Here is a 15,788-nt window from a genome sequence, read left to right as displayed (position 1 = left end):
CTTCGCAAGGCCTATGACACGGCCTGGCGCCATCACATCTTACTAACCCTTCATCAGTGGGGTCTTCGGGGCCCACTCCCGATTTTTATCCGCCAGTTCCTGATCCATCGGTCATTCAGAGTTCGAGTTGGTACTGCTTTTAGTTCTCCACGGACCCAGGAGACGGGCATCCCCCAGGGTTCGGTCTTGAGTGTCCTTCTTTTCCTCATTGCTATCGATGGACTTGTGGCCTCTGTCGGTCCCTTGGTCGCCCCTGCCCTGTATGTGGATGATTTCTGCATTTGGGTTAGTTCCTCCTCGATGCCATCTGCAGAACGGCAGCTCCAGGTGGCTATACGGCGTGCCTCTGCATGGACCCTCTCCCACGGGTTTCAATTCTCTCCTTTAAAATCGCGGGTGGTCCACTTCTGTCGCCGTACTACGGTCCACCCTGATCCAGAGCTCTATCTCGCTGCACAAAGATTGCCTGTGGTTCCACAGTTTCGTTTCCTAGGTCTTCTTTTCGACAACAAGCTCACTTGGCTGCCCCATATCAGACTCCTGAAGGTAGGATGTTTCCGTAAACTCAATGTCCTTCGCTTCCTTGCCCACTCCTCCTGGGGTGCGGACCGTTCCCTCCTCCTCCGTCTTTATCGTGCTCTAGTTCTGTCACGTTTGGACTATGGTTGTCAAGTTTATGGTTCAGCTGCTCCTACCACGCTGCACGTGCTGGATCCAGTCCACCATCGTGGTATCCGTTTGGCCACCGGTGCCTTCCCTACTAGCCCTGTTGATAGTCTCCTGGTTGAAGCTGGGATCCCCCCCCTTTCTGTTCGGCGGTCCCAGCTTCTGGTGTCTTATGCCCTTACTATCCGTTCTTTTCCCGCTCATCCTTCCTATTCTATCCTATTCCCAGACCATGGACGTCGCCCGCGTGACTCCCGCCCTCGGGCGGGTTTACCGGTTGGGCTGCGCCTTGCGTCTCTTACCCGTGATTTTCGGCTTCCTTCTTTGTCCTGTCTTCCTCGCTCCCTCCCCTCCACCCCTCCTTGGTTAGTTCCTCGGCCTCGACTTCGGATGGATCTCCGCCGCGGACCGAAAGATTCCATCCCCCCGGTGGTGTTCCGTACCTTTTTCCGCCAAATTTTATGGGAGTTTCGGGATGCTGTTATTTTTTACACTGATGGCTCTAAATCTGCTGATCATGTTGGGTATGCCTTCACGTCCTCTGTTGGAACGGAAAATCATCTGCTGCCACCTACATGTGGGGTGTTTACTGCGGAATTGATGGCAATTTCCCGGGCCCTTACCTTTATTAAACAATCCCAACACAACCGCGTTTTGTTATGTACGGACTCGATGAGTGGCCTTCTTGCTATTGACCGGTGTTTTTCGCGCCATCCCTTGGTCTCTGCCATCCATGACCATCTCGCTGATCTTCACCGTGCTGCTTGTTCCATTGACTTCTTATGGGTCCCGGGCCATGTGGGTATCCCGGGTAATGAGCTCGCTGATCGTTTGGCTGGGGGAGCAGTTACTTACCCCCCGTTTTCCGTAACCCCTCCTGCAGCGGATTTACGGCTTCACATCAAATCCCACTTTGCACAGTCATGGGCCAATTCTTGGGAGGCTACTCCACTGTCTAATAAACTTCGTGCCATTAAGGTGAATACAGGCCCATGGCGTTCTTCCTTTAGCCTCTCCCGCAAGGACTCGACCACACTGTGTCGTCTCCGCATTGGCCATACCAGGCTGACCCATGGTTTCCTTTTGCGTGATGAGCCACCCCCGCTATGTGGTTGTGGAGCCTTCCAGTCAGTGGCCCACATTTTGGTTGAATGCCCCCTTCTTTTGGCTCTGCGTGCTAAGTACAGACTCCCCAACACATTACCTTTGATGTTGGCTGACGATTCCCGGATGGTCTCTCTGGTTCTAGGTTTCCTCCGGGAGAGTGGTTTTTATTCTCAGTTTTAAAGTTTTTAATCTCCCTCTGGTGTTGGGGCAGGGCGGTGAGTTTTGGGTGTCTCCCACTGTAGGCAGTGTTCAGAGATTCCCGATTCACCTCCCTGACCAGAATCCTCTTTTCTTTCCCTTTTACTCTGTTTTTACCCCTTCTTTTTAAGGCTTGGTTAGTTTTTCTATTCCCATACGTACTTTCTGCATTATAGCAGTTGTACCTTTTAAGTCACAGGTGGTCTTGCCTATGCTGTTTCAGCATAGTGTTGGGTTCGTTCTCTTGCCAACTTCCCTCATTTGTTTTTACTAATGACATCGTGACTGCCCTTTTACGTTTCCCCTTTATCCGTTTTATTTTTCTGACTATACTGAGATGTCCCGTTAGCAGAATGGAGTCTATTTGAAACAAGGGACTGATGACCTTGCTGTTTGGTCCCTTTAACCTCAAACAACCAACCAACCAACTATAATAGTGTGTCGGGTGGAGTTTGTGTCTATGTCCTGAACTCAGTATGTAGTAAACCTGTGTCCCTTCAAACCCCTCTTGAAACTGTGGCTGTCAGGATAAGGGCAGCACAGAAAAAACGGTCTGCAACGTATATCTTCCTCCAGATGGTGCAGCACCCCTGAAGGCATTGGCTGTACTGATTGATCAACACTCTAAACCTTTCTTACTTTTGGGAGATTTTAATGCCCATAACCCCTTGTGGCATGGCACAGTTCTTACTGGCCAAGGCAGACATGTCGAAAATTTACTGTCACTGCCTCTTAATTACTGGGGCTGCCACACATTTCTGTGTGCCACATGGCACATATTCAGCCTTTGATATCTGTTTGCAGTCCTGGCCCTTACCCATCTATGCACTGGAGAGCACATGATGACCTGTGTGGTAGTGACCACTTCCCCATCTTCCTGTCACTGCCCAGCATCAGGCCCACAGACACCTACACAGATGGGCTTTAAACAAGGCAGACTGGGAAACTTTCACCTCTGCTGTCACCATTGTATCTCACCCACGTGGTAACATTGATGTGGTGGTTGAGCAGGTAATTCCAACGATCATTTATGTTGCGGAAAACGCGATCCCTTGTTTAGGGTGGTCCCCCCACCCTCCCCCCACCCCTGCGTTTCACACTGCTCCACTAGTACTGGTGTTGTTACTGAGTGGTGCCTACAGGCAGCCATCCACAAGGTGCAGTCATGGGCTCTAGCCCACGGCTTTCAGTTCTTGTCCGCAAAGTCGTGTGTTATGCACTTCTTTCGGGGTCATACCATTCATCCGGAACTGAAACTTTACTGATGACCCCCTCACTGTAATGGAGGCATGTCGATTTTTAGGACGGGTTTTCGATGCCTGATTGACTTGGCTTCCTCACCTTTGTCGGTTTAAGCAGAAGTGCTGGCAGCACCTCAATGCCCTCTGCTGCCTGAGCAACGCCAACTGGGGTGCAGATCACTCTACTCTGCTGCAGTTATACAGAGCCCTTGTCCAATACCGCCTTGACTATGGGAATCTGGTTTATGGTTAGGCAGTGCATTCAGTGTTGCGTTTACTTCACCCTGTGCACCACTGTGGCGTTCGACTAATGATGGGAGCTTTTAGGATGAGTCTGGTGACCAGCGTCCTTGCGGAGGCTGGAGTTCCTCAATTGCAGGTCAGGCGTGCACAACTGCTTGCTAGTTAAATTACACACATTCGTAGGTCTGCACATACAAATTACGGTCTCCTTTTCCAACCCACAGCACTTCATCTCCCGCATCAGCAGCCCAGGTCAGGGCTTCAAATTGCATTTTGCGTCAGATCCTTTCTGTCCGAACTGGAGTCCTTGCCTTCACCACCTATATTCGAGGTCCAATCGTGGACACCTACATAGTGTACATCTAGGCCGCAGCTTCGCTTGGGCCTTTCACTTGGCCCAAAGGACTCCATTCACCCAATGGCTCTCAGCTGTCACTTCATCTCGATTCTTGACATGTACCGTGGCCATGAAGTGATTTATGCCGACGGCTCAATGGCTGCTGGTCACGTCGGCTTCGCGTATGTCCATGGAGGACATATTGAACAACATTCCTTGCCCGATGGCTGCAGTGTTTTCACTGCAGAGCCGGTGGCTATATCTCGTGCTCTTGAGCACATCCGTTCATGCACTAGGGAGTCGTTCCTTCTGTGTACTGACTCCTTGAGCAGCCTACAAGCTATCAACCAGTGCTACCCTCATCATCCTTTGGTAGCGTCCATGCAGGATTCCATCTATGCCCTGGAACGATCCGGTTGTTCAGTGGTGTTCGTGTGGACCCCAGGACATGTCGGATTCCCAGGCAACGAACTTGCCAACAGGCTGGCCAAACGGGCTACACGGAAGCCAGTAATGGAGATTGGCATTCCAATAACTGACCTGTGTTCGTTTTTACATCGCTAGGTTTTTCGGCTTTGGGAGACGGAATGGCATAGTCTCAGTACGCATAACAAACTACGTACCCTTAAGGAGACTGAATGTGTGGCAGTCCTCCATGTGGGCTTCTCACAGGGACTCTGGTTCTCTGCTGGCTCCACATTGGCCACACTTGGGCGACCCACGGCTACCTCCTGCGCCGTGAAACCCCTCCTCAGTGTTGATGCGGTGCCCAGTTGGCACTGTCCCACTTTGACTGCCGTGCGATGAAATCTTCGGTTACCAGACTCGTTGCCGCTAATTTTATCTGACAACGTCTCATCGACTGATTTAGTTTGACATTTCATTTGATCTAAATTTTAATGCATGTCCTTTGTCCCTCTGTGTCCTCCACACTAGTGCTTTTAGGGTGGAGGTTTTAATGTGTTGCAGAGTGGCTGTCTTCTTTTTATTCTCATGGTCAACCAGCCATGGTAATCGGTTTTGTTGTTGTAGTCTCTTCCACCTGTTTCTTGCGTTTCTGTGGTTTTCTTCTCCCCTTGCTTTTGGTTTAATTACTTCTTGCTGTTCCGTTGTTCTTGTGGTTTTTCCTTTCTCTCCATTTTTTGTTGTCAGTCTTGGTCGTTTTATTCTCATTCTTGTGGCATTGTTTTATTCAGAACAAGAGACAATGAGCTAGCTGTTTGGCCCCTTCCCCCCTCTTCTAAACCAACCAATCCTCTTCTGCTGCATACTAAGTGTGTATCAAGGAAATATGTTGGAAAGATTTTGAATTAAACAATGAAATGATTTCTGGTACTGCAAAATGCGTGATGACTGTACCATGACACTGTTAAGAAACCGAGACTTGCTGAAAAGCTTAGGGAGGAGCACTTGAAAGCATGGCCCTGTTCACTGCACCCTTCAAAACAGGCTCTGTATGTACCACTCTTTGGATATACTGAATTTGTTTCAGTTGTGTGTCGGTGCTCAAGTAATGTCTGATTTAGTGACTCGTCATACCATCTGCCACAACCAACAACCACACACGCATTCCTTCCCTCCTCTTCCACCCCCCGCCACCTCTCCCCCGCCGCACCTCTGAGCCTGACCTTCTGCTTGCACTACCTAGCACATACTAATTGGCTTTCTTAAAAAGTGGCATCTCTGGTACCACCAGTTTTCCAAATTATAAGGAAATTCAAACACAGTGGCATTGATAACAAAGTTGTTAAAGTTCTAGAGAGGAATATAGAACAGACACGTCTTCAGTTTACCAGATTACCAAAGAAAGAATGTGATGATACAGATGAAGACAAATTATTTTTCTTATCTTTGGTGAATAAAATAAAGTGAAATAAAGAGAATCCTTGTAAATAACTGGTTCACAGCTAAGATACATATGGTGTAACAGCACTGTGCAGTGACTCCAGCTGTCTATTAACCTTGGATTATTTGCACAGTAACAATTGGCTCACACAATAATATCCTCCTGGTTATGGCTCTAAACAGTGAATGAGTCGGATGTAGCACAAAGGAAGTTATCTTTCATTGCTCCCAGCAATTATTCCCAACTTCACTTGTTTCCCCGGCTGTTTGGCATTGATAAAACTAAATAAATACTTAAAATAATTATGGGCTTTTCTTTTGGTGAAATGAAATGAAATGCAATATGTGATCTTATTATGATCTACTTCATCATAATCTTGGCTGAGGACGAGCAAGTTGTGAATTACGGAATTTAGATTATTTGTCTTTCAGTTGTGAACACAATATAATTAAATTTGGATGAACCCAATGTGCGAGTTTCTGCTTTCTTAAAATACTGTCACAAAATTACAACTTCTCACATGTCCACTTGGTACCCCACTGAAAATGAGTGCAAGAGTGTGACTATAGAGGCTAATGCACTATGCACTCTGCCATTCCTCATGTGATCTGTTTTGAAATTCAGTTGAGCATTAGCATGCATTAATGCATGTTACATTGGAACCTAACCTTAGGGAAATATTGTTGCGGCTTCTCTGCAATACAGGAAAAACAGTCATTTGCACAATTTGTTTCTTCATGAGACCTTATTTTCACCTTCTTTGAAATCTCCAATCATGTAAATAGTCTCATTTCTATCTTCATTCTTTACTCATAAACACTATTTTACTTCCTAAATATTTGTTTTATAAATAAGGTTAAGCTGAAAACTAACATGCCAATTGTATGAAAAAGTACAGGGTGTCTCACAAAAGGCACCTTGGAGGGGCCCGAGTGTCACGTGGCACGGCTGCGGGCTGCCGGCTGCCGCTGTGTCACTCTTGACACTAATCTGCTGGTAGTCAGCTGCGAACGCACACTTCATCTGAGTTAATCATAAGCAATGTTGCCATCTGGTTTACTTAATCTTACCTTTACTTACAGTAGATGCTCAAAATGATATCCCTCTGTGGTAAGAGCAGCCTGACCTCTCCTGAACACGTTAGCAAACACTTGGTGAATTTTGGATGCCGAACTCTGGGAAATGACTAGCGGAACAGTCTTCCAATTCTCCAAGCATGTGGGGATTGGTTGCACATAGCTCTTCTTTTAAAATTCCCTAAAGATAAAAATCTCTCCAATTTAGAGCTGGAGAACAAGGAGACCAGTCAACTATCCTATCATCAAAAACACTTTGTATTGCTGTCATAGAATTATGGGCAAGGTGTGGTCTTGCGTGGTCCTGCATGAAAGAACACAAAACCTTTTCGTTAGGTGTTCTCAAAAAAAGATGCAGCATATTGTTAACATACCTGTCAGAGATCGTACTGTTTCATGGGAAAAGATTGGTCCAATAATTTATGTTGCACTAATTGCATACCACACCCCTAATTTCACATTGTGCAGAGGTCGTTGATTAATTCATGAGGATTTTCGGAGCTACAATGTCGATTGTTCAGAGAATTTATGTACTCTGACAATTCCAGCCTTTGTGTAACACAGATCTAGTCTCTTAAAATTTCTTCACTGACCTGTGTATTGTCGAATCATTGGGAACACAAGGGAATTTTTGTATGAATTAAGGCCAACATTCTACGTATGATTTCTGTCTAGTTGAACACAAAAAACACTAGTCGAACCTTCATGTATACCCTAACTAAAAATTAGACAGGAAATTCGAAATAAAACACCAGAATACTGTCACAGAGTATAAAAGGCATGTGCATGGTGTTCTGCCTGAGGACTGGGCCCAACAACATATGGGCAGGGAAATCCCTGAACTCAGCGCAATTGCAATAACACCATCTAGCAACTGTATTTGAAGCGATTAAACATGACAAGAAAACTCAAAATATGACACTAGTACATTGTCGCACAGTCTAGAGCACATCCAAAGTATTAGTGTCTGAGAACTACGTATCGCAACAACCAGCAGATGCAGCTGCAACAGGTGGAAAACACATTGCACAATCCCTTTGCACAATCTTTTGTGAGCATTCTGTACTTTCCTTGCCAGTGGATCATCTTTCATTCAATTATCCGCCTGTATTTCCTATACATACACACATTATATTTGACAATTGGCAGTGGCTTTTAGGTGATTTGTTGGCATGTATTTCAGTTGCATCATAATATTAAGACACTTTGTGAAAATAAAAAATCTGTCTTCTGTTCATCCTCGATTTGATCATCACACACAATGAATACTGAGCAACAGTATTTGCTTTTCTCAGTTTTGTGAATGTAACTTCTGTTTGGATCTCAGTTGTATTTTATTCTCGTGTCTGAGTGCAATGTTTTTCTGGATTCAAAAGTGTTTTAACTAACTAAATCCTTTTGTAGTGATTATGGACAACAGGCAAATTCTCCTCCAAAAAAATATACCTCCATATCATTGTGCAGTCTCATGTACACAGTTTACTTATCCTTAAAATGATACTTTTCACATTATGCATTTCCATGCCATACTTATGTCTTTTATTTCACATAGGTCAGACGTGGTCAAAACAGTTTGTAAGCTGTATGCGGCTATTGCAGCAATTTAGTGTTGACTCGGTAATGCTGTACACGTGCAAGCCTCTTCTCTCCTTGATAACATAATACACAGAAATTAGTAACCAGCCAGTCACTCTTGTAATGAGTAACGTGATTCTTACTCTTTCCAAAACATTGTCAAAGTAAAATTGTGAATATTGCCAATATTAGCTAGCATGTGTAAGTGATATTGCTGTTAAGAGGAGAATAGTGTGTTTTATAAAGAAGAAGAAGAAGAAGAAGAAGAGGAGGAGGAGGAGGAGGAGGAGGAGGAGGAAAGTGTTTCCATTTATTTATTGATTCATTCATACAGTCACAGTGCACAATGAAAATAAATAGCTCAAATATACATACATAAATATTTCTTTTTAACAGTTAGGCAGCTGTGGCATTGCTGAAGGAGCAATTTGACTGAAAGGATTTAGAAAAACCACAGACTTCATTATTCAGTTGGTCCCTGTTGTGCAATTTTATCTTGATGATACATAAATTACACAAGATAACTCATTATATCAACCATAGTTTGCACTGTATCGTAACTTCAGGCTGCTATACCCATTGCACTGTTAAAGAAACCGACTCAAAACCATTTTTGTAGAAAGAAATAGTAAATAAATCTAACTTCTATGTCAGATGATGTTGCATTTGAGAGCCTGTGACACTAACCACAGTGAATTCAATGAAGACTTTCCTATTGTTCCCCATTTATAGGGGGCATTCAAATGAAACCTGGTCACTAGTGTAAAGTAACAGTAATGATTTTATTAACTCAGAAATGTAGTTATGCACAGTACACATACTCAAAAATAGTTACCAAAACTGTGGGCACATTTATCTCATTGCAACACTAGCTGGTTGATTTCATCCTTGAAGAAACTAGTAGGCTGCTGTCGGATCCAGGCCTGGACCCAGTCTCACACTTTGTCGTACGTTGCGAATCGACGCCCGCGAATAGTTTTACAGGTCCAGATATGTGAAAGTCAAATGGTGAAAGGTCGGGACTGTGTAATGGATGTTTCAGCAATTTCCCACCGAAACTGCTGCAATGTCGTATTCACCTCATAGGCCATGTGTGGGCAGGCATTATCATGCAGGATGATTATACCATTGGACAATATGCCTCTACTTTATCTAGTCAATAAATGACAGCATCATCTGCAAACAACCTTGTCTCCTAAATTGTTTGTATTGATAAGAATCAGCAAAAGACGTATAACACTACCTTGGGAATTCCGGAAATCACTTCTGTTCAACACGGTGGCTTTCCATCAGCTACTACGAACTGTGACCTTTCTGACAGGAAATCACGAATCCACTTGAATAACTGAGTTGATATTCCATAAGCACACAATTTCACTAAAAGCTACTTGTTTGGTACAATGTCAAAAGTCTTCTGGAAATCTAGAAATACAGAATCAATTTGAAATCCCTTGTCTGTAACACTCAACACTTCATGCGAGTCAAGAGCTTGTTGTGAATAACAAGAACGATGTTTTTTAAATCCATGTTGACTGTGTGTCAGTAGACCATTGTCTTCAAGGCAATTCATAATATTCGAACACAATATATGTTCCAGAATCCTGTTACATATATATGTTAATGATATGGTCCTGTAGTTCAGTGGAGTACCCCTACCACCTTTCTTGAATATTGGTATGACCTGTGCAACTTTCCAGTCTTTGAGTACAGATCTTTCATAGAGCGAACGGTTGTATATGATTCTTACAAATGGAACTATTCTATCAGCATACTCTGGAAGAAAAGTAACTGCTGTACAGCTGTTAAAGCGATTGAAGTTGCTTCACTACTCAGAGGGTATCTATTTCTACATTACTTATGTTTCTTGATTAGAGTTCCGGAATATTTAGTTTGTATTGGTGAAGGAATTTCGGAAGGCTGTGTTTCGTAACTCTGCTGTAGCAGCTCTGTCGTTGACAGTATTTCCATTGCTATTATGCAGAGAAGGCATTGTTGTGTCTTCATATACAACTAGAATCTCTTCGGATTTTCTGACAGGTTTTGAGATAGTTTTGTTGTGGAAACTGTTGTAAGCATCTCGCATTGAAGTGCGTGCTAAATTTTGAGCTTCTGTAAAAGATCACCGATCTTAGAGATTTTGTCCAATTAAATTTGGCATGTTTTTTTCGTTGTTTCCGCATCAGTTCTCTGACCTGTTTTGTGTACCAAGGAGGACCAGTTCCATTGCTTGTTAATTTATTTGGTATAAATCTCTAAATTGCTGCCCACACTATTTCTTTCTTTCAATTCGAACCACAACTGGTCTAAACTTTCATTGTTAATCTACTGCTAACAGCAACAAACATGCTTCTACCAACTGTGTTTAGCCTATGCTTCAGGATCACAGTTAGGTACTTCACAAAAATTTCGGCTGAGCTTATCTCTGGCCTTTGCCAGCTTTCAGTGCCTATAACGATTTGTGCATCAGTGCTTTCTGTCAGTGCTTGGGGTTGTGGTACTTTCCTGACACAGCTATGACAATTTACAACTGTTACACCAATGGTTCCTGTGTCTACATTCTTTGTAAGTTCAGATTGCACTCTTTGAGCACACAAATGAAATTATACAATTTGCTCCTGCTTAGGAAATCATAAGTCACTTTCTATTGTTGAAATGGTCATCAAAGGCTGGACCACATATATTCAGTCATCTGATTTTGGTTCCCTCAGTTCTGGTTGAAATTAAGATGCTTTCATATCTTTGTTTGCTCATACTCCTTACTTTTTGTACACATTCAGACAAGATATCTATTCTCAGTTGCTCCTGTAGTCAACTGAGTTTTATGTTAAACAATGGAAACTCCAGGCAGAAATATAACAATGCAGGAAAAGATATATTGATGCTTACTGTAAAGATGACATGCTAAGTTGCAGACAGGAACAATAAAAACTAGAATTATGGCCCAAGCTGCAGGAGTTCGCAGTTATGTGTGTGTGAGGTGTGCTTGCTTGTGTGAATGAGTGGTGTGTGTGCTTTTCTTTTTCCAGTGAAGAATGAGGTTGAAAACTTGCGTCTTTTAATTGTGCTTGTCTGCAACTTAATGTCATCTTACAGTAAGTAACAATCTATCATTTCATATGTGATAGATTTTATGAGTAATGAAATGCACAACACACAGGTAGTTGTGACTCTTCAGAAATATAGTCTCCGCAAGCCATTAATTTCACTGAAGGATTATCTGTAAGCATAGCCTAAAGAAATCCAGATGTTTGTCAGTAATGTGAAAATGCAAATGATCTCCATTTTGTAAATGGCTTATATTGCATATTATGTGGTTTCTTATTCTAGATATTACTTGATTAATTTTTACCAGTGTGGGTTCTAATCAACATTAATTTTATCACAGTTATTGGCCATGTATTCTGATTTTGCAGTGTTTATGAACCAGGTTTGTAAGTTTCTCTTCCACACTTTTCACCATGTCACCTTTAATTAGTATAAACAGACTGAGTAATATAGATACATACATACATGCTTGTTGCTCATTGTAATGCTCATTTTTATGAGAATCAGCCACAATGAATATGTTAATTGAAACAACTGAGTGATTATAACTTTCATAATGAAGCTTTTGCCATGTGCTCTCTCCATTACATGAATCCCACCATGTCCAATTAGGTAAGAACTTTCTTTGGTTTCAGTGTACTGTATGTTCAAGATTCATTACACTCAGAACCTAGAGTGTTTTTAGACCCCAACACATTGTCAGAAGATGGAACAGTTGCGTTATCTCGAACACGATTTTCTGAAGATGGAGAAACATTAGCATATGGACTTAGTAGGAGTGGTTCTGACTGGATTACAATACATTTCAAAGATGTCAAAAGTGGTAAGATTATATACAATTTATATGTGTGTGTCTTCCTAAATTTGCCGACAAAATTTTGTCAAATATTTTCAGTTCTTTTATTTATTTTTGAAGTTAGTGAAATACTAGATTTCCTTTCCATGAACACCGTATACTACTCCCAAGTCTCAGCACTTTGGGCTAACATGCAATTGGTTCATTATTTGTTGTCAATCTTAAAAATCAACAGTGCTGTCGAGCAGTAGCAGTTTTAGCACTATTGTAAAAACAGGTGTTTAATTTGTTGTGCAGTATTTACTGTTCTTTGCTAATATATTTGTTAGAATTGATTGTCTCTTGTAGAAATGTAAACTGTTGTTGAGTATCTATCCACTTGTGCCTGCAATTAAATTCCAACCACATTTTGATTCAGATGAACTGCAATTTACATTTGGTAAATCCTCATGAAAAGTAAGGAACGTGGGATGCATTCCCCTAGTTAGAAACACAGCAAAGTTTGCTGCCTGCTCACTGCTGCCGTCCACCTGTTCATCCTATTACTTGGCCGAGCTGCTGTATATGCTCACCGTACCACCGTTTTGAAATTGTCAAATTAAACTTGCATGTGACCTCAACTACCAAAGCTTCATCTGTGAATGTTAGATGACTCTGTATTTACCAACGGACAGATTTGGGGAAAAACATCATCTTATAATCGGATAAAATATTGTATGTCTATAGAAAATGAAATTACAGTGAACACTTTTCTGTAGTCACAATGTGGAATAATTCCGCTTGCATGAATTCATTTGTTTCATGTTCTTGCTAACTTGCTAAGTAAATTCTGATATACCAACCATCATATTGCCTTTTGATATGAAACCTTTGTCATTTTGCTTCTGTTGTGACAGAAAATGGTTGATAATGACCAGCAAATATTTTAAATGTTTGCAACAATCATATTGAGCAAAAGGTCCTCGTGACACAGAACTTAACAGGTCCATGCTGAAGGGAGGTTCAACAGGTGGTGTTAAAGACCTTACTTGGAATAAGAAATTGCTATTAAAGTATGACTAATCTAAGTATTACACTTTCTGTAGCCAAGTTTGATCTTTGGCTGTAACTGTCAGTGAAGAGGACATATGAAAAGAGAATCCAAGAGCCAAGGCATATTTTGTTTTAAACATGATTGGTAACACACAACATAGGTGGAAAAATAATAAACAAGCAAAGAAAATGAAAGATTCTTTGTAAATAATTCAGCAGTAAAGGAGACAATTCATCTAATAGTAGAAGCAGCGAGTCAACAGGTGGTGACCTTATTGAAGATGTCATACAGAGATTGGGATTAGTGATCATGATATCTAGTGACTGTGGTTACTAAAGTTAATAAATCAGTCAAGAAGGAAAGGAGAGTGTTTCTGCTAGAAAGAGCATCTCACTTAAGAATTAGACATCATTTAGTTTCAATATCAAGGGCATAGAGGAATTATGGGCAAAGTTTAAACGGTTTGTAAATTGTGCTCTGGAGAAGTACGTGCCTAGTAAGTGGATTAAGGATGGGAAAGACTCACTGTGACTGTAACAACAAAATTAAGAAAATGCTGAAGGAAGCAAAAGCTGTTGCACACTCAGTTCAAAATAGAATGTGCAAATGACATGCAAAGGTTAATAAGCACAGTTTCAGAAAACATTCTCATTCGAATCTCAGCTTGCTTTTTTCCTCACAAGATAAACTGTGAATTATGGGTGAAGAGTAGCGGGCTGGATTCCATATTTTCAGATTTCCAATAAAAATTCAAAATCTGCCCAGGTGCAGACCGTTAATGAAGGTACCCAGGTATGCAATTCGCTCTAAGACTTCTTAAGTGATATAGCCCAGTATGTAACCTTCAATGGTGACTGTTAGTCACAGACAAGAGTATCTTTAGAAGTGCCACAGGGAAGTGTGATAAAGTGGTAAGAATGAATTTTGTTACCATGCTGTTGATATTTCCAAATGAATGAGATATGTAGTTTTTGTTGGAAACTGTCTGAAGTGATCAAAGTAAAACGTCATTCAGAAGACTAAAATAAATGGATTTTGTGTGGTTATTTACCACTCTCATTTGGAAGTTTGAACACCTTGAAAGATCCGAACCAAACTGAATTAAATTTATGTGAATTTCTCACATCCATAGAAGACAGCAGAAAGAAAGTACAAAAGATGGATAGTGTTGTAGGTGCCTCAGCTAAAATAGCATAATTGTTGCTGCATAAAAAAATTGAAATTAGTAAAGTGGTGTACCTACCAGCTGCTTCCCTTACTGATTTTGACAACAGACCTATCCCAAATATCATATCCTCTGACAATATTTAGATAAAAGTCAAAGGATTTTACCATGTATCAAACTGGTATCAATTTTAACATTCCCCTTGTTCAAATGGCAGTTGAAACAGTGGACAAAGCGTGAGGAAGGAGTGCCATGTTTTTTTATTTTTGTTTTTTTTAATTCATGAAGTAATGTAGTGTCTGAAATAATGACTAATTGAAAAAACCAGTGATTATTTCACTAGAATATGTTCTTCTGTGAAGATAGTGGTTCATCTTATGGAGCATCTTTTACAATAGAGGAATTGCATCTGTTAAGCTCCATGGTAGTTCCCTGTCCACTCTGTGGCTTTGATTTAGCTTCTAATGTCTTTGTCCTATTCACTAACTTTGCCTTGGTCGGGAAAATAGTGAAAAAGTGAGGAAGGGTGTGCCTTTATGATACAGTGTTTCGAAGGTTTGGCCTTAATTTGTAATGAAAACGTAATTTTCTCTGTGATAAAAGCGTATGTCTGCCTCTAGAGAGACTATGTAGAAAAAATAATATTTTTTAAAAATGTTTTTCTATCTTAAGACTTTTAAAAATACCCTTGTAGGATGGTGTGAAGCTTACTTGTTGGGGCGTAATGTGGATTGTATGGACATTGAAAGAAGTATAACAGAGATCTGAATTCATTTATGACTTTGTAATTAGAGAGTGGGCTATTGGAAGTAAACCAAAGAAAGGAAAGAGATGCTAGATCAGGGTTGCCACAGGTTCTGGAAGTCACGGAATTTCAAACATGTCAGGAAAATTAGGGAAATATCAGGAAAAATTTGAAAAAAAAAAAGGAAAATCTCATTTTTGTCTCAGTAGATAAAATAGTTCGTTCACTGAGATGTCATTAATCGTTGCTGGCTGGGTGCAGCTGAGTACGTGCACTGCTTCCCTACTCCCTCTTTACTACTGCTTCTCCCCTCCTACCACTCCCCTCAGCTTGCAGTTTGTGCTGCCACCACTTCTTGCCACTAGCCTAGCAGCTGCCAACGAGAGGCAGGGAGGCATGAGGAGTGGTTTGTTTGGATCTGATTCTGAGACTGGAGATGTAGTGGCCAGAGATGGCAGTCATGTGTGCAGGAGTTATGTGTGATTGATTGTGTGAATGATTGTGTGAATGTGTGTGCTTCCATTTTCTGACAAAAGCTACGGCTGGAAATTTAGTTGTTAGTGTGATAGTCTTTTCTACATGCCTGTCTACGGCTCGGCAATCATCTTTACGCTGAATTGCTACCTACCCTCATTATTATTGATTCTCAGAGTATTTGAACAAGCTATCTGTTGCTTGGATTCATCATCATTGTGATGCTGTATGTGGCTTGTGA

General features: G+C 41.5%; 1 protein-coding gene across 3 annotated transcripts in view; it reads left to right on the top strand.

The window, feature by feature from the left end:
- Positions 1-15,788, top strand: part of LOC124789724 (prolyl endopeptidase) — a 94,272-nt gene that overhangs the window by 12,489 nt on the left and 65,995 nt on the right. For all 3 annotated transcript variants that reach the window (XM_047257184.1, XM_047257177.1, XM_047257191.1), the window contains exon 4: positions 11,970-12,157. In XM_047257184.1, the coding sequence (XP_047113140.1) occupies positions 11,970-12,157 (188 nt within the window). The remainder of the gene's footprint in view (positions 1-11,969; positions 12,158-15,788) is intronic.

The sequence above is a fragment of the Schistocerca piceifrons genome, chromosome 1, assembly GCF_021461385.2.
Source record: "Schistocerca piceifrons isolate TAMUIC-IGC-003096 chromosome 1, iqSchPice1.1, whole genome shotgun sequence".
Taxonomy (NCBI): Eukaryota; Metazoa; Arthropoda; class Insecta; order Orthoptera; family Acrididae; genus Schistocerca; species Schistocerca piceifrons.
This window is presented reverse-complemented; position numbering and strand designations above follow the sequence as displayed.